Here is a 21,194-nt window from a genome sequence, read left to right as displayed (position 1 = left end):
GTATTGTATGAGTATGAGTATGAGTATGAGTTTTTTTTTTTCGAAATCGTTGAAACCGTTCTCTAGAGTTAATTTAGGTAAATAGGAGTAGGTATTCGTTAAATATCTAGCATGTAAAGTTTGAGTAAAATATTTAAGTAGGTACCTACTTTCAGGCTTGGTTTTCATTCCATTGTTTGCATATAATGGCAATGGTTTGTACATAGTCGGTTACTATTATTTTGCACAAGATATATGCTCCTGCCTGACACAGGTCACTGAAAATGAATAAAAACTGAAACTTGTTACACCAATCAATATGCTCAAGATATCAAAATATTAAACCCTCATGGCCATTTAGAAAATAAAATTCAAAAACATTGAATCGGCAAAATAACCTATGTAATTATCGAACGTTGTGCAGGAGAGGAGGAGACACAAACGGACAGAATTGGCACAGCTTAGCTTTGATCGGTAAAAAAATTCAAATCATGTAACTTTTTTGCCGTATGATTTTTCATTTTATAATAATATCAACACATACGTCTACTTGTAATTACAATTCTGATAAGTACTTACAGGTATATAAAATTACTTAGTCTTTACGCGACTACTTACGCGAATGAATATGGAGTTAAAATGGAATTACTTTATAATATATGCCACAGTGGCCGAGGAAGTAATTTCTTCTTACGTTTAAGTGGTTCTCAGGAGATTAGAGCCAATATTGAGAACAAGTTTGATTCCATAAAAAATTTTTTGAAGCTAAAACTATATTTAAATAGTAGTTTTTTAAAGTTTTAGGAAAAGTGTAACGACATTTTTCACCTTACCACCCAAACACCCATATGGAACAATCTTACACAAATCGGCGTAGTCCCACAGTAAGCTGAATAAGGCTTCTATTGTGGGTACTAGACGGCGAAATATATACCTACACTCATGGAACGCAAAAAAAAGTTTAATAACTAATTTTGAAATTACTTCAGCTGCTGCAATTCAGTAATTAAACCTTTTTTTGCGTTCCTCTAAAATTGTCCATGAGTATATATAAATAAACATTTATTTACATACAAGATATATACAGTGGTACTACGTAAACGAAATTAATAACTAGCTTAAATCTAAAATAGGCCCTTGAGGCATTGTACCAAGGATGCTGGCGGCATTTCCCCGCTGTATCGCAATGCTGATACGTTGTGCGAGAAAGCCGCCAGCTCTTCGGTCACCAGTTACGCCAACCAGACGCTTCGCGATTTCTGCAAACAACTTATGCGCGCTGGGACCCCATGGACCTAGAGTTTCAACTCCAAATGGAACGAAATGATACTCTCTACCGAGGCTCTTATATTTATTACGTTTTAAAATTTCGGCGCTTTCCGCCGCTCCGCCCGCTTTTACATTAGTCCGTTGGAGGTGGGACGGTGCCAGAGTATATATTATATGTAGATAGATATTGATAATATAATAGCACTGAAGTTAGACCATTCCTTCCAGCATTTGTTCTGATATCCACGTCAGTAGTAGTGATTATACGGCGGTGGCATACTCGTACCGTAGTTAGCAAGCTCCTAAATTTGCCCGATTGGGTGGCCCCGGCTTCTCGCGTCGTATATTTGCATTTGTCCGCTCTACCACACAAACTTTTAAGTATAAAGCTTATAGGGATATGTAGGTATGCATTCTTACTGCCAATTTTTTGCAAAATTAGCGTGGTCAGTCTATACTATTATTTAGTGTATGTTTTGTTGAGACATATCTTGTGAAAATTTAATTTTATATTTATCGTTTGATGTTCGATGTTGAAATAGCCCCACGTAATGGTACATAATAATTCATAATTCGTTGTGTCTGGTTACCCGACAGCAAAGAGGATATCTATCTTTGCCCGACAGTATTTGCATGAATTATCATTACTATTTTATCATGTATAACCATTATTGAGATAAGCTAACATTTTTATGTAGACAAAAAATATAAGACTCTTAAATTAGCCCTAGGTTTCAAATAGCCCTCCACGATTTTACCCGTGTAAAAATAGACGTAAGTAATAAATCGTCCCGGTTGTATGGCAGTTGTTCGGCAGTATTTGCATGCATTATCATTGCTATCATCATGCGGCGCCATTAGCATGATTAGTGCCGTGATGGCATGACATTTGAAACTACAACTAGGTACTTTTGAGATTGGGTCACACTTGTTAAAAAAAGTGTATGGACCTAACAGTTCAAAATAAATCTACGATTCCAATAGCTACTTACATAGGGATACCTATTAATAAATTGTTCCGCTTGTATGGCAGTTGCTCGGCAGTATTTGCATGCATTATCATTGCTATCATCATGCGGAACCATTAGCATGATGATTAGTGTCGTGATGCCACGACAGTTGCAGCAACAACTGCTTTGCAGCTACTTTTGAGGTAGGGTTACATTTGTGATTTTGATAAGCCTGGGGGTCATGATGACAGATGCTACGATAAGTCACGTGACCATTTTCAAACATTATTTAAGTTTCGAGAAAGTTAATTTAGATTCAAATTAACTATCCTAATTTAGTCCGTTTCCCCGTACTAATTTCTGTTTGTTACGCATGTTTTTAACCAAACAGCCATAATCTTTAAAAGCGGATAGCAAAAATATTTCATTAGCTTTGTTAGTTAACCATTGACGCGCGATTAGATTTTGTTAAATGCTACATAAAGTAAGTTTCAAAAAGTACCTACTACCTATGTCCTTTTGCTCTTTCATTATTTTATAAAATTATTCGATATATGTAGGTACAAAGTTACCCACAAACATACGTTGATATTTTTTTTACTGTGGCATATTGTTAATAATTAAACGTTGATGTTTTTGTAGCAAAACTAAAGGATAATATTTTAAAGAATACGTTTTATTTTAGCTTAATGATTGCAGTTTTTACTTTTAAAAACATTTTGTAAAAACTTGTAAGTAAAAAATAATATTCCTGACATTTTTTTAACGTAGTTTTGGGCCACCCTGCTGAGCTGTGGCCTGGAAAAACTGGAAAATTTTCTGAAAACTGAAGTTACCAAAATACTTTATCCACACAATCATCGAACCTGCTCAAGTGCTCAGCTAATTTCGGAGAATCGGTTGAGAATTGCGATCCGTAGAGGTGAACATGAACAGCCGGATATATGAAAACAATTTTGCCCAAACTGAAACGGAAGCTGGATCAATAAGATGTACCTATATGATAGGTTTAATTCTTTTCTATTGATTGTAAATAAATGACAGCATTTTTGTACAACACACATAATACAATAATATAGGTAGGTACTTTCTTAAAATTGTAACCAATACGGAATTTCTTTACAAACACTGTCAATACACAGCAGTTCAAAAGAAGAAATCTTGTAAGAATTTAAATTCCTATCCTACCTGTCTATTTACTTAAATCCCTTGTCACTCATATAGTTTAAACATGGTGACATAATTAAAACAAATCTTAAACTATTAAAAGTAGTTAGGCGCTAATTACGAAGGAAGTATATACCTACATACATGCATCCATTGAATAAATTACTCTTCCTTTTCGATTGTCGGGTAAAAATAAACAAAAAGTGTTTGCCAATAGACTTACCTTGCTTTGCTAAACAAAATGAACAGCAACAAAATGATTGCCCTAGGGTTTTTGCGCATTCTGTGCTCTTCGCCGATACCGTGCTTCATGTTGGCAACACCACCTGGCCCCGAGAGCTCATCGTTTCCGCTTCACTGACAATCTTACCTCAAAACAAGCGCGCGCACTTCAAAACTCACATAAAACTACATACAACCATACTCCGGTTTGAGCAATTAACGTCCTGGCTGGCAATTAAAAAGATAACAAGAAAAAAAACGATTAAGAGTGGAATCCGTCACGACGTTTCAAATTTCGAACTGTTTTTTAAATTGTTTGTTTATACGGTTGCCGTCGGGTCGTGTAGAGCGTGTTTGGCCGCGCTGCGTTCGGATGCGTGGGCTGTGAGGCGTGTTCTTCGCGCCGCCCAGATGTCGAGAAAAAAAGGAGAGGCAGACGCCTTGCCGACCCCACCTACTCGCTCATTATCCTTGTTTACACGATATTACTTTATTATTTAGACACAAGTTACACTGATGGAATAGGCGTGTGCTCACAATGAGGTCTCGTTTGACAGTGGCACGGTGGACGGAATCCCTGCCTATATAAAACGCCCCACGCTTTATCCGGACCATGGGAAACGTCCCGTTGAACGGATTTATTTTTGACATTTTGTTTACATTGTCACTGGATTCTATAAAACTACATTGATGTATGTAAATGTTAAGTGGAACCTGCAATGAGTACGGGAGTTTCGATTAAAATGGCACAACTGTAAAATCGCATACTAATTCATTGATTTTTTATAGACACAACATGTCTTTTAAATGCTACATGTCGGACAGAGAGCTTTAAAACTTGTTTTGCTTCGCCTGCGATTAATATTTATTGAACATACTCTATGATAAAAAAAGTAAACTTCATACGTGGCATTATAGGTATGTATGTAGGCATCATTTTAAAAACATTGTCGTTATGTCACTGCAAAGGAATAAACAATGAATGTATAAATATCAAGTATTAGCAACGATTGTAATGAAACCATAAAATTAATTTGGCCATATAATCGACTGGGATGTATTGTCGTCGTAACCCCTTGGTTTAAGGGCACCAACCCCTTCATTAGGGGCGATTTAGTCGCGTGCGCAATGACAATCGTTGACAATCAGTGTAACAATTAACAGGCTAAATCCAACCTTATAACGACAGCTTTAGAGTTTACAATAAGTTGTTAATACTTGTTAGTTTAAAAATGTAATTCTCGCTGGATTGTCATAGATTTGGGACGATACAGCTTTAGTAGTATGTAGCACTTTTTATTGTACAATGGGAGTATGATATTATTTTACGTGCTGTTTTTACCCATTATCATCTCTTTCCCCTAAAACTGAAATTTAAAAAAATATTGTTATGGTTGCTTTGTTTATACAGAATTCATAATGTGGTCATTTTTTATCTCCATTCTTAGACAAACTCAATGTTACAATGACATTAGTTTGTCAACGAAGTTGCTTACGATACTCAATCTAAAACTAAGATATTAAACATCCATGTAGTTTGTATTATGATGTATTTTTTTTCTTTTTATTTTATATATAAAAAAACACTCAGTAGGTAGATACATGGGTATTAAACATTTTAGTTATAACTAGAATTATTTAAAACGGATCACTCCCGTATTTTAAGCCGAAAACTGGTCGACATGTTTCGTTCCGTACCGAGGAACATCATCGGGAGCCCGCGATGGTGGACCGACGCAGACTCGTTTTAATATATTTAATATGTCTGTCTCACGGAAATTTTGTTTTTAAATGAAGTATAAACAGACACTCTTAACTGTCCATCAGTGGACCTTATGTTTTATGTAATAAGGTTTACGAACTGTCAGTTAGTGTGGGCGATGGTACTATTGATATGTATGATTTTTTAACTTCCAACCATTTTTTATTCCAACCATTTTGTCATATTTATTAATAAGCTATTGCTTGCTGGCTTGTTTTCCTTACGTTACATTACTTAGGTACTGTTCTAGAACGCGTCCACCTCGACCTATTGAGAATAAAGAGCAGATGGAATTTAGTGAAATATATATCCCATTTTTAAAATACTTATGAAATACAAAAAAAAAATAGGCCACGTCTTAATTGAACCGATTGGGCAGATTTTGATTTTTAGTTAAGTTTGAAGAGCCCCTCATTGACTCAGGGTTGGATTTTTTAGGACATACGGTAAAATTACGCTTATATTGTACAAAATAGGGAACTATTTATTCACCAAATTTTATCGAAATCTGACGAGAATGAAAAAAGAAAACGACAACGAAATAAAAATTGACCCCCCAACACGACTAGCTTTTTACCACCAAACAAAAAAAAATCTTATTTAATAGAATTATTGCACACAATATCTCAATTTAAAGATGAATCCTTGTAAGCTTGTAAAGCCTGACCAGGAATATATGATCACGCGCCATGTTGCGAAATTTCACTGGAACTAATTTTTTCATACTATACTGAACTATCACCCTATACATGAGAATGAACAGCGCCCTCTTGACAATGATCATATATTACTGGTCAGGCTTTAGTGTCGGCAACGCACGTATAACTCCACCAGAGTTGCTCACGGTTTCGGCGCACGCTTGTTTCTTCGATGTAAAACACGTTACCAACTCGGTTGTTTAAACACGATATTTAATATGTCTGTGTGGAAGTTTTATTATTAAACAGGACCTTATTATTATAAGAGCCTCGGTAGAGAGTATTATTTCGTTCCATTTGGAGTTGAAACTCTAGGTCCATGGGGTCCCAGCGCGCATAAGTTGTTTGCAGAAATCGCGAAGCGTCTGGTTGACGTAACTGGTGACCGAAGAGCTGGCGGCTTTCTCGCACAACGTATCAGCATTGCGATACAGCGGGGAAATGCCGCCAGCATCCTTGGTACAATGCCTCAAGGGCCTAATTTAGATTTAAGCTAGTTATTAATTTCGTTTACGTAGTACCACTGTATATATCTTGTTAATAAATAAATAAAATACTTAACAGGACCTAATAAAATGGTAAGCTTTGAACACACTCTATAAGGGGTCGAAAACGTATATGCGTCACCTCTGGACCTAAAGGAGTATCTTTTTACCATTAAACGGGCCATAAAATTGTTTTTCTTTATGGCAAAAAAACTTGCAAATTAGACACATCAGAAACACGGAGTCATCGAAACGTCAGCAATGCTCATTGTCTCAGCTGCTTATGCGGAGTCAGGGTATGCAAATTATCCCTTTGAAATGCCACGCATCCTCACAATAGACTTAACAATTTATACATCATTTAATCAAATGTATACTGACGGAATGGTAGTTTTAAGTCTTCGTATTCCAGTAAAGTTAATCAATAGTAGCGGATAAAACAAAGCGCTAAAAGTATCTGCCACCCTCTAACAGTTTTACTTAATTATTACCTATCGATATAGGTATATTATCTGTACGGTTTACTTAATTGTTTTACACGACGAGGTTTGTATTTTTACAAGCTTCAATTAACTTGCCCTGTTAGTATGTTAGTGTGGGGCAAATCTTGGAAGCTTAATTTGATAAAAGCTTGCACCAAGAAAAATATTTTTGGCAAAAATATTACTTTTTATTAGGGTTCGAGAATTGTTTGGTATCGCTTTCATAGTTTATGAACTTGCTTTTTGGGGCTCTCGATTTGCGACTCCAACTAACATTTGGCCAGTTTTTTTAAGGATTCTTACCTTAAACCTTTACTATATACATAATATATTTCATAAAGGTTATAAAATGAAGACATCGGCCGAGAATATTAATAACAATCCCGTCGTGTTGTGAGAATGATCGACGATTACCTGTCATTAGGGCGTATCGTTCAGTAAATACGTTGCGATGAAGATTACGCATTACGCAGAGCCTGGCTGCGCGCTTATATTGTTTAACTGTGTTGCCAGGATAAAGTAAATTGACTTAAGGGTCAATGGTTATGTAGAGTTAAACCAAGAAAAGTTTGCAATGATTTTGATAGCACACAATTAATCTTTGCAGACTTATCTTGGTCTAACTCCAGGTACAATTAATTGTTTACATATAATTTGGTAACTCATTCCCGTCAGTAAAAAAAGGCGGCAAATTTAAAAAAATGTAGGCGCGATCTCCTATAGAAAATTTGATCAATGTGTAAACAGACAATACACCTACTCATAGGCCAAACACAAGTTCTGTTTTAACATATATTTATTTTAATCGATATACTTTTCTGCAAATTACTTAAGTAATTAAATTGAATTTAGGTACATTTGCATTGTTCATGTTATGCCATGAAAAATGTATTAAGCTTTTTGAATTGGCCACTAGGGGTTGGAATTACTTTAAATTCAAAACGTAAAATGTGATAGAAGTCATATTATATCACGAAAATATTATGTATAAAATAATCTGCGTACAGTGCTAGTTTAATAATCTACCCGTTACCGTCAGATACAGGGTAATTTTCTAAACCGGCAACACATAACAAAACACAGCTGCAGAGCTCCCAGAGGGTACACAATTATATCCATTGCTAGCAACTTCGCTCACAGCTACTGTCACGGGTCATTCCGTATTATTATCAATTACCCGCGAACACAGTATTAGCTGAGAAACATATTCAACATACTAATTTAAAACGCCATAAGTTCCTTCATATTAAAAGGACATAAGCTCTTTTTCAGTTAGAGGTTAGATTGCGATGTGTTGCCAGTATTATTATGAAATTACCAAGTACATGACGTTTAGTGGGTGAGGCTTATGTTTTGTGGGATTTCCATGCTTTTCTCTGGTTATTGCGGTGGGTGTGATAAATGATAGTAATTTAATAACGTTGGTTGACTGAAATTACGTCATGTATGTAGGTTGTTAAATGTAAATGTAATATTACAGTATACATAAAGTCCCGGAAATACCTAGTCTCAAGCAAATTAAAAAACTTACATATTAAGAAAACACAAACAATAATTTTATTTATACAGGGTGACCGTTCAGTATGGAACAAATGAAGGTCAATGATAGAGAACTTTAAAAGCTATCGATTTAGCAAAATTCGACTTAAGAACTAACGTTTTGTACCGCAAAAAATGTTAAATGGATGTCATTTCATTTGTGGAACATGATCGGTAAAACTAGGGTACGTCTAAAATATTTAATTCCACAACCACTTGGCATCAGTGACAAAAGTGTGGTAGCGCAACTAGAAACATCATATTTTTATCGGAATTTATAGTTGATAGTGACGCTTCCACGCTAAATCGCTCAAAAAATCGGTGCAGATTAACTTTATGCTAAACGTTAAGTTTATTCCTTTCTCCCTATTTAGTCACTATCTGTACTACGCACAAATATTAAAAGGTTGCGCGCATTCGCGGACGTGGCGGTGCACACTGAGAAACAAGTCACATATTCCTAACCTGTGCCCCCGAAAATCTTGAAAACGACTCCCATGACAATATTAATAAAAAAGGTCGATCGTTTTAAAAGATACTTCGTATTTGAAGTACAATTTGTGATCAGTTTGGGAATTTCAAAATAACTCCTGTGACTACCTTTAATGAAGAAAATAAGTAAAATCCTGGCTGCTACATTATTATTATTATAAGCCTATACGATGTCCCTCTGTTGGGCAAAGGCCTCCCCCCTCGATTTCCATTCGTCTCGGTTTTGGCTCCTACATAAAATAAAATAAAAAACATTTTTTGTAATTTGTAGGCGAACCCGTAAACCAGCAATAATAATAATATATATGTTATTTGCGTTAAAATCATGGCCGTTAATCCAAAAATAAAATAACGCTGTGTCACACGTCGTGTCGACATGATGTATTTCTTATTTTCTCCCTGTTTTAGTATCTGCTCTTGCACATATATTAAAAGGCTGTATTAAAGGCTACACGCATTAATCGCACGCATGCGCGGAGCAGGCGGTTATCGGCTGGTGAGGCGCAATTAGTCCCGCGAAATGTCGCGTATAGATGCTAACGAGCGCCCGCGGCGGCGCACACTGGCAGAGAAATAGATTTAAGGGCCCTTTTGAGTTACGATGTTGTTTAAGAACAACTTTCAGTGACTTCCAAAAATATTAACTTAACCCACTTTGCCGCTAGCAGAAAAAAATCATTATGTTAAATTTAGAGTTTGCAATAGTACATACAATTTTGTTAAACGAAAGTCGGCTAAAGTAATCTTCTGCTAAATAATATGCTGCAAAATGTATTTTATGCGAGGAAATATACGAGGAAAAAAAATAGACCTCTTAAATCCTGCGTTTGATTTATTTCAAATCGGTTTAAATGCATTTATAAAACTATGTGGTTTAAACCCCACAGAAAACTTTTGCGTGTCGTAGGTCCTATATGAAAGATAATTTATTGACATCGAGCACCAGTACCAGACATAGATATATGTAACTTGAATGTTCATGTCAAGTTTCATGTAACTTAAGAATGTTGTTTTAAAATGAGAGCGTAATTTTGATCAACTTTGATTGTAGATTTGTTGTATAACGATTGTTGAGAGATTGATTGTACAACGATATATTGAAGTGGTTCATATGACTCTTAACTGTAGGTATTATTATTTTGTCAGCAGAAAGGTTGAATAAATTTGCAGATATGGGTTACATAATGGGTATGTTTTAGGGTTCCGTACCCAAAGGGTAAAAACGGGACCCTATTACTAAGACTCCGCTGTCCGTCTGTCTGTCTGTCACCAGGCTGTATCTCATGAACCGTGGTAGCTAGACAGTTGAAATTTTCACAGATGATGTATTTCTGTTGCCGCTATAACAAAAAATACTAAAACCAAAATAATATAAATATTTAAATGGGGCTCCCATACAACAAATGTGATTTTTTTGCTGTTTTTTTCCGTAATGGTACGGAACCCTTCGTGCGCGAGTCCGACTCGCACTTGGCCGGTTTTTATATCTAGTGCGCTTTCAAATCGCAGTGCACGATCACCCTAACGCATAGCGTTCCCCATCTTGATTTATAGACGTTTTATAGCTCCTAAAGTTTTCTAATTGTGCCCGCGTGGCGTCGCCCTTACGAACTTAAGGCTATTTATTACTTTACAAAATAATGTGTTAATATTTACAAGATAATTAACAAAATAACCTATGCCTATGGGTTTTATGAGTGAGATATGGCTAGTGAAGGTTCTCACGCATTAATGTGAAAGATAGATTGGTCGGTCGTGATGAAATCTTTAGGTAGGTGCGGATTCATACTACATTAGGCACTGCTGTAGTAAAGCAGTCGGCAGTAATGTCGCGCTGCAATAGTGTTGCAGTAATGTTGCCCTGTCACAGCGTCCTTGTGGTAAGCGACAATGAGGTACCTTCTACGACGACACTAATATGTAGGTAGAGTCCGTGTAAGCTAACTTTGCACCGACTTGAATAGAACAAAGTGAGAGTGCCATTATAAACGACATATTTTAAAAGGAATTTGACATTAACGATGACATTACCACACTTTGCAATTGCAAATGATATTCAAAGTTAGCTCGGTAGGTACGACTTTCCCTATTTTTCAAATATGACATATATGTGAGGTTGTGTCATATAAATTCAAAATAATACGAACATAAATCATATATGGAAGCCCTTCGAGTTAACCCTATCATTGCGAATGCTCTATCACGACTTACGGGAACTATGATTACGAGCCGTAAGTGTATGTGAGAAGTAACAAGTTTATTTTCGTAGCTACACGGCCCGATTCGGACAATGCTTAAAAGAATTCACGGCGGTACGATACGTCAGACGTCATTCTACGCAGATGAAGTCGCAGGCACAAGCTAGTTAGATATATTGTACAGGTCAATCAAGAAAAAAATCTAAGAAATTACAGATTAGAATCATGCTTTTATTTTTCCAGTGAGCAAAATAATTTTCTTAATTCACAAATTTTTGGTTACTTGATCCTTTTTCCCGGAAATACTTGAGGGATTTTTTGTGGATTGAATTATTTATGCTCCGATATACTTTGTTTGATCTCTAAGACGTTTGTGATCCTTTTTTTCTGACTTGGTATAACATTTTCTCAAAAACGTACTTACCTACCAGCATGCACATACTCTTCTTTATAAAAACATAGAGTAACTTATACTAGAGCGGTACTGTCATAGTAAATTTTGTAACCCCAGTAAATTCACTGCCATCTGTCGACACACTTTAAAACTAAAAATAAATATTTATAAAAATACGATAAAATGTATTTAAATATAGATAAATGATTTTTTTTATTTGCATTAAATATTTTTATGATTTTGACCCATGTTCTTTCACTGATATGCGTTAAAATTGTTAAATAACAAACGAAACAGTCAACGCCCTCTATACGAGTGTAGGCCAAAACTAGTGGCGCCATCTGATCGAGAATCAAATTTTCGTGATTTTCGAGGCACGTTTTTTCCTTAGACTGTATCCATTTATTACGGAGTTATATCTATCTTTGACAAAAACAAATAAAATAGTATTTATCCTAGTTATCCTGGATGGCCCAATTAATATATAATGTCTTTCACCCTGAATGTAATAACTGTCATATAAAAAAATGGCGGAGACTCGGTGGCCTAATAGTGGTTATGTGGTTAAGTTAAGCGTCTGCCGCGATTCTTAATTTACGCGTCGATCCCAGCCCTGGGCATTGGAGGCCTTGGTCACTTTTTATTTCGTATATGATTTACATATTTATATTTCAGTTTATCCAAGATATTTCTTTACCTAACTTAAGAGGCCGGTGTCGATTTTAGTCGCAAAAATGTAAAATTGATAGATTTCGTCGGTGAAATTGTACACCTTTTGTTACCTAATTGAAATAACAAGTACTGGTTTCTATTAGCACATCTTCTTATCTTACCTTTTATCAGATCAATTTTTTGAAAACAGACTCACTAAATTAGTAATGTTTGCTTTTCTGATGGACGTTTAGGTAAACGCGCGTAAAACACTGATTTTGTCGCTCTTATTTGTTAATTTCGTAAATTTTGGACGGCTAAACATGGTAATTTTGTATTACACATATCCTGTACTTGACGTTTATCAGACTACATTTTTATTATTATGACTTTGAAGTAGTGTAAATGAAAGTTAGACGAAATCAATTTTCTCCAGAAATTACTTCAAAACAAGTGACAATTTCTCTGAAAATCGTCTTAATTTCAACGTAATTTTGATACTTAAACAATCTACAACATTTGCTGAAACTATTCTTATACATGAATTTGTATAATTTACCATCATAAATTTTTGATGAATTTTTAAAAACTGCCCCTTCTTTTCATATATTACCGGTGATGCACGCTCGCGACCTCATTATTAAAAGGCAAGATGAGAAGACGTGCTAATAGAAACCAATACTTGTTATTTAGATATTACGTAACAAAACGTGTATATATGAATTTTACATTTTTGCTCCAAAATCGACTACGGCCTCTTAAAACCAAACAAAGTAATACAAAGATGGCCGTATAACTATCGTAACCGCTTCCGCCATTCATAAACTTTATACATACAAACGAGACATATTTACCGATGTTTAATACCTATTATGTACACAACCAAGTAATCCGTAAACAAACCAAAAAAAAAACATATCGACATACCAATCCGTTTATTCATCGTTTATTCTAAATTAAACCTTTACGTATTTGCTATAAAGTTAAAAATTAATAATAATCGATTTTTGAATCCGAAGCTCTTTTGTTTTACGCAAATGAAACGTCAGCCACAGAGCTAGATAAACCTTCACAGAGAGGACAGAGCGTAATTTGTCAGTGTATCGATAGTATCGATTGTAGCGATGAGTCGATAGATTTATCTGGTAATCGATCTAATTTCTTCAGCGCTCGTCCGGTGAGCGATTGAGGTCTGGGAACGCCACTGGTGCGTTGTCATGATAGATTAATTAATGGGTTACAGACCGGTAACATGAATTATACCGCCTCCTGCAGATATAAAATATACAGATGATGTATTAAAGCATTAAATACGCCTTTTGTACTTGATTGTACTTATGCTATTGCAATGCAAGTTAATTCACTAACAAAGCTTCAGCGCTACTTGTATCTTTAAATATATGAAAACGAGTCAATTACTTTTTTTAAGACGAAAATTGCTCAGTCTGCTTCGCGTATAAAATTTAATAAAATTACTGTGACGTAGTGAATATATGATATTGCCGTCTTAAATGAGAGATGCCCTATATAAATACACGATTTAAGATTTATATAATATAGCTTTATTGTAATTCAATAAATCATTTTTATGATTCTGAAAATCTATTTATTTTATCAAAGGCCATATGTAGCTTGTATCAACTTCCAAAGGGGCAAATGAAAAAAGTTACAGAACATAGTTTAACAATATCATAGTTATTGAAATTATTCACCATAATAGATAAATTCAGTATATTCTGAACGATATATTATGCAATGGAAAACCCCCTCAGAGAGACTCATGTGAATAGGCACAATAAAAATATGTGTAATTATTCTCAGTACATGATCTTTGACGATATATTCTCATTGCGACCACCTGCGAGACGCGGAGTTGAGAATATTTGTATTGTGGTTTAATTACCTCCCATTGTGGAGGGTGATTCGACGGTATTCTGCCCACGAAGACTGCGGCGCAGTGTAATCTTTACAACGCAGTATTTTAACTACAGACAATTTATCAACAGCTATATCTATACCTCTCGCGTTAAATGATGCTAAATAAAAAAATATGGAATATGTTTTTGCCGTATTTTTATAACTGAGCAACTTTTACTATGGAACCAACCACGAAATCGCGAAAATGGACCAGCCAAAATGAATGAAACAGTTCAATTTTTTTTGCGCGATTTCGTAAGAGTTGCTCAGTATAATCCCAAAACCTCCCTGCCAAATGCACTTATGTTTGAGCCACAGTGTATATAGAATTAGTAGAACATAATATAACATTTCTTCTGACTATTGTCGCCTGGGTGACGGTGTAGTGTGCGCTACACACACAACACAACGGGACAGAACAGCAACAAAAAAAAAGTTGATACAAAGTTCAGATACTGGTTATTTATTAACCGTGCTTGCATTAAGCTGGTACGATTGTTTTAATATCTCAATATTGGCTTGATGTGAATAGAATAAAAAGGATTATATAAATGATAGCGCTCGGTATGCGTCCAGGTATTGTCTTATTGAGATTAATGGTGCCATGGTGTATGTAGAGCTGTAGTTCTCACGATCTTATGTTCAGTTAATAGCTATGTGACTGATGACGAAGACAAGGTAATAAAGAGTTTTTTATTTGTATATTTTATAGCAAGAAAAATACTGTCTCTTCAAGTTTAATCGCATGATGATCATCCTGTCCAATTTTAGCGACAACGATTGTGTTATTACAGAAAAGGTTTTTTAATGAAGACTGGTATTATTCGATTGTAGCTGTTATATTCTCTGGTGCGTCTTTCTTAGTGTTTTAGGGCGCTCGTGGTCCTGATTTTCTTATTAAAATTACTTACGAGCGTATTTTGGACATGTCAGAACACGAGAGGAAACCTGCATACTGCGAAGAAATTCAAAGGTGAATGTGTAGTCTCCAACCCACATTGGGCCAAATTGGGGACTATAGCCCAAACTCTCGCGCATGAGAGGAGGCCTGTCTGAATGAGGCTGAATTATTATTATATTATGTAGCTACCTGCTGACCTGTAGTTTCTCTCGGTACTATTAGAAAATTAAGGTATTGTTAAAAGTTCCGGCAATCCCTCACCAGTTTGTTCAGCAACAATGTAGACGGAAAAGTTTTCACATTTTCAAATTTGTTCGGAATTTGAAATTGGATAAAGGAATGGGGCGCGGGGCGGTGGGCGTGGCGGGGCGGGGCTGCGGCGCGCCGGCGCGCTGACCATGGAACTTGGAAGATGGTGGCGAAGGAAGGCGATGCTATAGCATTTTCCAAGGAACTTCTCCTTGGATTTTTGTGGGTAAGAAGCTTTGGGAGAATTTTAAAAGACTAGGGACGAATGCACCAAACCGTTTGACATCATTAGAGTTTGCTCAATTTTATTGTATGGGAAGTTTCATAGGCTGCTGAACATTGATGAGTCTGCTATTTGTGATTGATGATACCATAATAAAAGATATAATACTTTTGATATTTGGCTGGCAACCAAATATCAAAAGTGCGAGCTAAATCGGAATGATATCAAGATTTAAGTGTCAGTGGAAGTATTGAATTCAGAAATATATGTGATACGTTATCACATGTTTGTATTTATATTTCTTAGTCGTATTTTCGGAATACAGCTTTTTGTAGTTTCCAGTCCGCTAACCTTACGTTTTGGTACATTCAAGCGGCCATTAGCGGGCGCTATGAACCTCAAAGTGGTCACGTTTTTTATTTGTAGTCAGCTTCTTTCGCACCCATGGAATGTTCATATGTGATGTCTTCCCTTTTGCACACTTCAATTAAGTATCTAAGCGTTAGGGCCACTTGCACTATTCCACTAACCCGCGGTGCGGTTAAGCGGTTAAACCGTTAACTCAGTATCAAATTATACTGGTAACCATGGTAACTCCAGGTTTAACCGGTTAACCCGGGACAGTGAAATGGTGCAAGTGGATCTTAGGCCAGGATTACACTTGTAAGTTTTACTTACGTAAGTAGGGACAAAGCTATTTGCTAGAATGAGATAACGATATTCATATCTCATTCTGTAGTATAGCTGTGTCTGTGTCCCTACTTACGTAACTAAAACTTACAAGTGTAATCCTGGCCTTAGTGTCATTCATTATATATAGATCTGAGGGCCTACTGCGAACCACGTTCGACGTGTTGCCTCTCTGTCGCACTTTGTAAATTCATACGTAAGTGTGACAGGGAGGCAACACGTCGAACGTATTTCGCGGTAGGCCCTCTGTGCTGTAGCCGGTGAAGAATCAAGTTCATAATATATAGCTAAATGGGTTCCAGTTATTTTAATATTTTATTTAATTAATTTCAATTGTATGTTCTTCTATCTGAACTGCTGAACTTACTGGATATAGAATTCCCGACCCCCTGGCGGGCCCTTTAGAAATATATCCTTAAAGGGCGAAAGAGTGCGAAATGCCTTGGGGAAATAGAAGCCAATATTCCTACTCTTTTTGCGCCCAAGGGAGGCTCACGCTAAAAAGGTTTGAAAATTATAACACCAACTTGCACAGAAATATTTATTTCTCCTACCTAACCATATGCGAAAAAATGCATTGTTACTACACAACACACTATCACGAATTAATTACATACTTATTATCCGGAGTTTGTTCGAATCCTATCCTATAAAAATAAATTTTAAACAAAAATGTAGACATTTTCTGTAAATCAGAAAGTTCAGTACCTAATAATAGTCAATTAGAATTTTTTGTTACACATATGTTATGTCTCATCTCAATTTGTTCACAGACAACTAAAACATTAAAAACAAAACAAACCGCATTCCCTAAAACTATAATGCCAGTCACTGGCATTCCATAAAAACTAAATTAATTACGACCACAACGAACACCGTCAATTATTTAATAATTCCAAATTAATAGTTGCTTACACTTGAGTATATTTCTCACGCTGCATTGACATGATTATTAATAACTTACTCTAAGAGGAGGAGCGATTGACACGTTAATGTCTACTACAAACATAACAAAGGCAGCCAGTTTTGCTAAAACTTACTCTATTCACTACTTATAAGGTTGGGAATAGGTGATTTTATAAATTTGTGCGGTAGCTTGATGGTTATCAGGGCACTCATATCTCGGAGGTGAAACAAAGTGGTTTTGACGCTCTATACGTATGTTATTTTCATTGTCCCAGTCCTAATAAGTCCCAAACGCCTCTTAAATTGTCAAATGGAAATGAACTTTATAATGTATTATTGAAGGATTCGTTTTCGTTTGGAAAATTGAAATGAATTAGCTGATTTAGTCTTTAAGTGAGCGATTTGCGTGTCATTGCCGATAATGCCGATTGTTGTTTTAGGTTAGTTCGTGTAATTACGTAGGAATTTGCAATGTGTAAATGTTTTAGTTGTGATACGCAGGTGAGATATGAAACTTGAAAAATGGCTGCTTAAATTATCTAAATCAGTCTAAATAACATTTAAAATAGGCAACTGGTGTTTTTTTTACAACTAATAAACTAATAAATAATTATGGGTCTCTCACTATAAGATGGGGTGCATGTTAATATAGGTATGTGCATGTTTTGCAAAATACATTATATTCTAACAAGAAAAGATTTTTAGATTAGGTACGTAGTCCTTTATAGTAGGTTCATGTAGGACTTTTCAAAAGGAAAGCCTACCTTAAATCTTAAGTGATACATTAAATGTATCACTTAAAATTAAATTTCCAAAACTATTTTGTAGAATTTGTTCTGGTCAGTAACGGTGTGACTGGAGCCCCTAGGGTCTATCCTTCAGTGTATCTAGGCAGGCTAGCACTTTCAGTGTCAAATGCCCCATTTCCAATATAAAATGAACCCGACTATCGGATTCTTGGTACTGAACGTGTTAGGCACTATTTTACTTATCACTTACACTGTGCCTACTCCTACGCCGACTATAGCAAAATTACATAATTATGTGCAAGATGCGGAAGGTTTCTAAAAAGTTGAAAACGTTCTCGGAAATTTCAGGACAATTGCACAGGAAGCAAAAGAAACTTTTATTTTGGAAATATAATATTACTAGTCCTACACAAAAATATGAGAAGATTACGACATTTTTTCAAGTGGAAATTTCGCAGTTTCGGAAAATTTCCGCAGATAGCGACTAGACTAGCGAGCCAAAAGTCAACGTCTTTATACGTCAGGGAGAAATGTCGTAGGTTACCAAAAACCCCGTCAATGTTACAATTTATTGAATTCAAGGGTTTGATCGTAAATCGTGAGCTTTACCTATTAGACAAATGAACCTTCTGTACGTTAGTGAGTTCTATATTCTATTCTTTGACATGACTACCCATAAGTACGTGGGTAAGAGGCTCACTCGACGAAAGCTCCAGTGATTCATATCTGAAATTCAATGAAATGACTAATCGACGGACGTCATTCAATGACGTGATGACTAACCCATCGGGATTTCACACTGAAGTTTTATTTGGTCGCTAAAATGTCGCTAACATACCTAATAAATTAATTAATTAGGCTATAAATGTGCAAATTGACGTAAAACATGGCTTCGGAACGAATATTGGTGCTAATCACGCAGATATAATCTCATAATGGTAGGTATTCGCAGACCACCAGCTTTGTAAGCAGCAGGACGAGAATCAACTAAGACTCGAAGCTAATAGGGTCAAACACAAAACTGTGTTCGCGTCTTTCCTGTAGACATACCCAAAAGTTAAGGGCTATAAAGGTTAATTTTCTTATTTAACCCTTATCCACATGAAAAGATACTCCTTTTATTTTGATAAGTGCTTATGATAAAATCATTATAATATACCTACATGCCCACAAACGGTTAATTATTGCCCACAGGAGAGAAAACTGTATAGTTCAGACGAACACACAAGTTTTCTCTCCTCTCCTCCACTATAAACTTTGGATACATACGAGTATAGGTCAGTTTCACCAATCACAATCAGCGGACTAATGTTACTCAGCAGTGAGCTATGAAACTTCCCATACCTACAATAAAATTGAGCGAACTCTTTAATGATGTCAAACAGTAATGGTGTCATGCAGCGAGCGTGTTGGGAACTTTTGCGCCTGGAGTGACTCGGGGTGGGTTATTTGATTAGTGGTTAATTATGCTGCTTGTGCTTTTTTTATGTTCTGTTTTTTTGTTTGTTTTGTAATTAAATAATTTAATTTATAAAAAAAAAAATGTTGCAAACTATCTGTATTAGGCTAAAGTGGCTGTCAATTAAAAATTTGACACTTTAAAAAAAACAGTTTGGTGGATTATATCAAAATTGTTTTAGGAAGTTACATGGAAAATCAAACTGGTGTAAAGTGAAGTGGAATAGGATAGCGTGCCATTCTCTGTTATAGGAGACCAAGATCCTCTTAGGGCCACTTGCACCATCCCACTAACCCTGTGTTAAGCGGTTAAACCGTTAACTCAGTTTCAAATTGTACTGGTAACCACATATGGCAACTCCAGGTTTACGGTGAGATAAAGTCTGTTGGCCAAGCTGAAGATTTACAGTCACTGCCAGCAACCCGCTACTCGGGTTCTCTGTTCGTCGGCGTTTTTCATTAAGTAGGTACAAACGGGAAAAACTTCTCGTAGCCCGTAGCTCGCGCCGGCAGTGAATGCGTTATTTGAATGCATTATATGAGTTATCTTGGCATTATCGCCATATAAGGATAGCGTCCGGCGGATAGTAATCAAACAACCATTCCCGAATAAATGTGTTCTATTACTGAAGAATAATAGGTTACATAGGTATTTATATATTAAGCACTTACACGATACACACGCTACATTTTTTCTTCGAGTCTGTACGGCAAGAATAGAGAATATTAGGCGAAACTCTGCGTAGGGAGCGCCAGGGCGCCACTACCACAATCTGAGGGTCTATCGTGAAACAAGAAAATTTCTTTATCTAACATCTCTGTCACTCTTGCATATTCGAGCGATAAAGAGGCAGATAGCGAATTTTCGGATTCGCGTTTCCCGGTAGGTCCTCTGTAAGCAAACCGCCTAAACCGCCTTGATGCATCAATGTCATATTTTATTATCTCTGAAAACTTGTCAAAAACCTGTTAAAGGTACAGTATGTATAAGTTACTCTATGGTTTACTAAAAAGGCTAGTGCTGCACTCTGGTGGCAGAACATTGCAGTAATATCCCCTATTGAGTTTACCGAACAGCGCCTCTGTTAGATAATGTAAATAACCAACATGCACATCTTAGACACCCGTCGTTGGCTAATATCGGTCCATTAGCCGGGAATTGTATCGGAACCGCGTTCCGATGAAATTGATAATGAGATAAGAATCTCGGAGTCATTACATGGCAACGAGCAGCATTTGCGAGGTTGGATGCGGCATTTTGTATGCGGCAGTTGTACAGTCGCCATCAGATATATTGGAGCGATCGAGGTGCTCAAAAATACACTTTCTAACGCCTTGACAATAGAGGCGTGTTGACCGCTCCGATTTATAATATACTAAATTTTATCTAGGTCGGTTCAGCGGTTCATCAGACCGACAGACTTACTTTTGCATTTATAATATTTCTAGGGAGTATCAGACGATGCGATCGATCAAAACCACATCCACCATTTATAACTCCTCGCGCCAGCAGCATAGGCAGGGGCGGGCAAACGCAACGCGGCGCGCCAATTACAGGGCCCGCCGATGTATTTTGCACCCAAATTTAATTTATTTAACCACAGACTCACCCTGGATGTCTTCGTTCCCATATCACCGGCGGCGCCGAAGGTCGCCTGAGATTCTTCGGAAACTGGATTAGGTTTTTTGGATTTGCATGAAATATAGTAGATGAACATAAGGTATGTTAAATATCGAGTAACTGAAAATGAAATTGCTGCCTTAAATATTATATTTAACAATACATTGTGCAACGAGGCGGGTAAGTAAAATT

At 36.3% G+C, this 21,194-nt stretch overlaps 1 protein-coding gene across 1 annotated transcript in view; it reads right to left on the bottom strand.

Annotated features, from left to right (window-relative positions):
* LOC134740531 (protein Wnt-10a) overlaps positions 1–4,285 on the bottom strand; it is a 39,129-nt gene extending 34,844 nt beyond the window's left edge. Inside the window, exon 1 of the mRNA XM_063673042.1 lies at positions 3,589–4,285. Within this exon, the coding sequence (XP_063529112.1) occupies positions 3,589–3,677 (89 nt within the window). The 5' untranslated portion in view covers positions 3,678–4,285. The remainder of the gene's footprint in view (positions 1–3,588) is intronic.
* Between the last annotated feature and the right edge of the window lie 16,909 nt (positions 4,286–21,194).

This window comes from Cydia strobilella, chromosome 4 (assembly GCF_947568885.1).
Source record: "Cydia strobilella chromosome 4, ilCydStro3.1, whole genome shotgun sequence".
NCBI lineage: Eukaryota > Metazoa > Arthropoda > Insecta > Lepidoptera > Tortricidae > Cydia > Cydia strobilella.
This window is presented reverse-complemented; position numbering and strand designations above follow the sequence as displayed.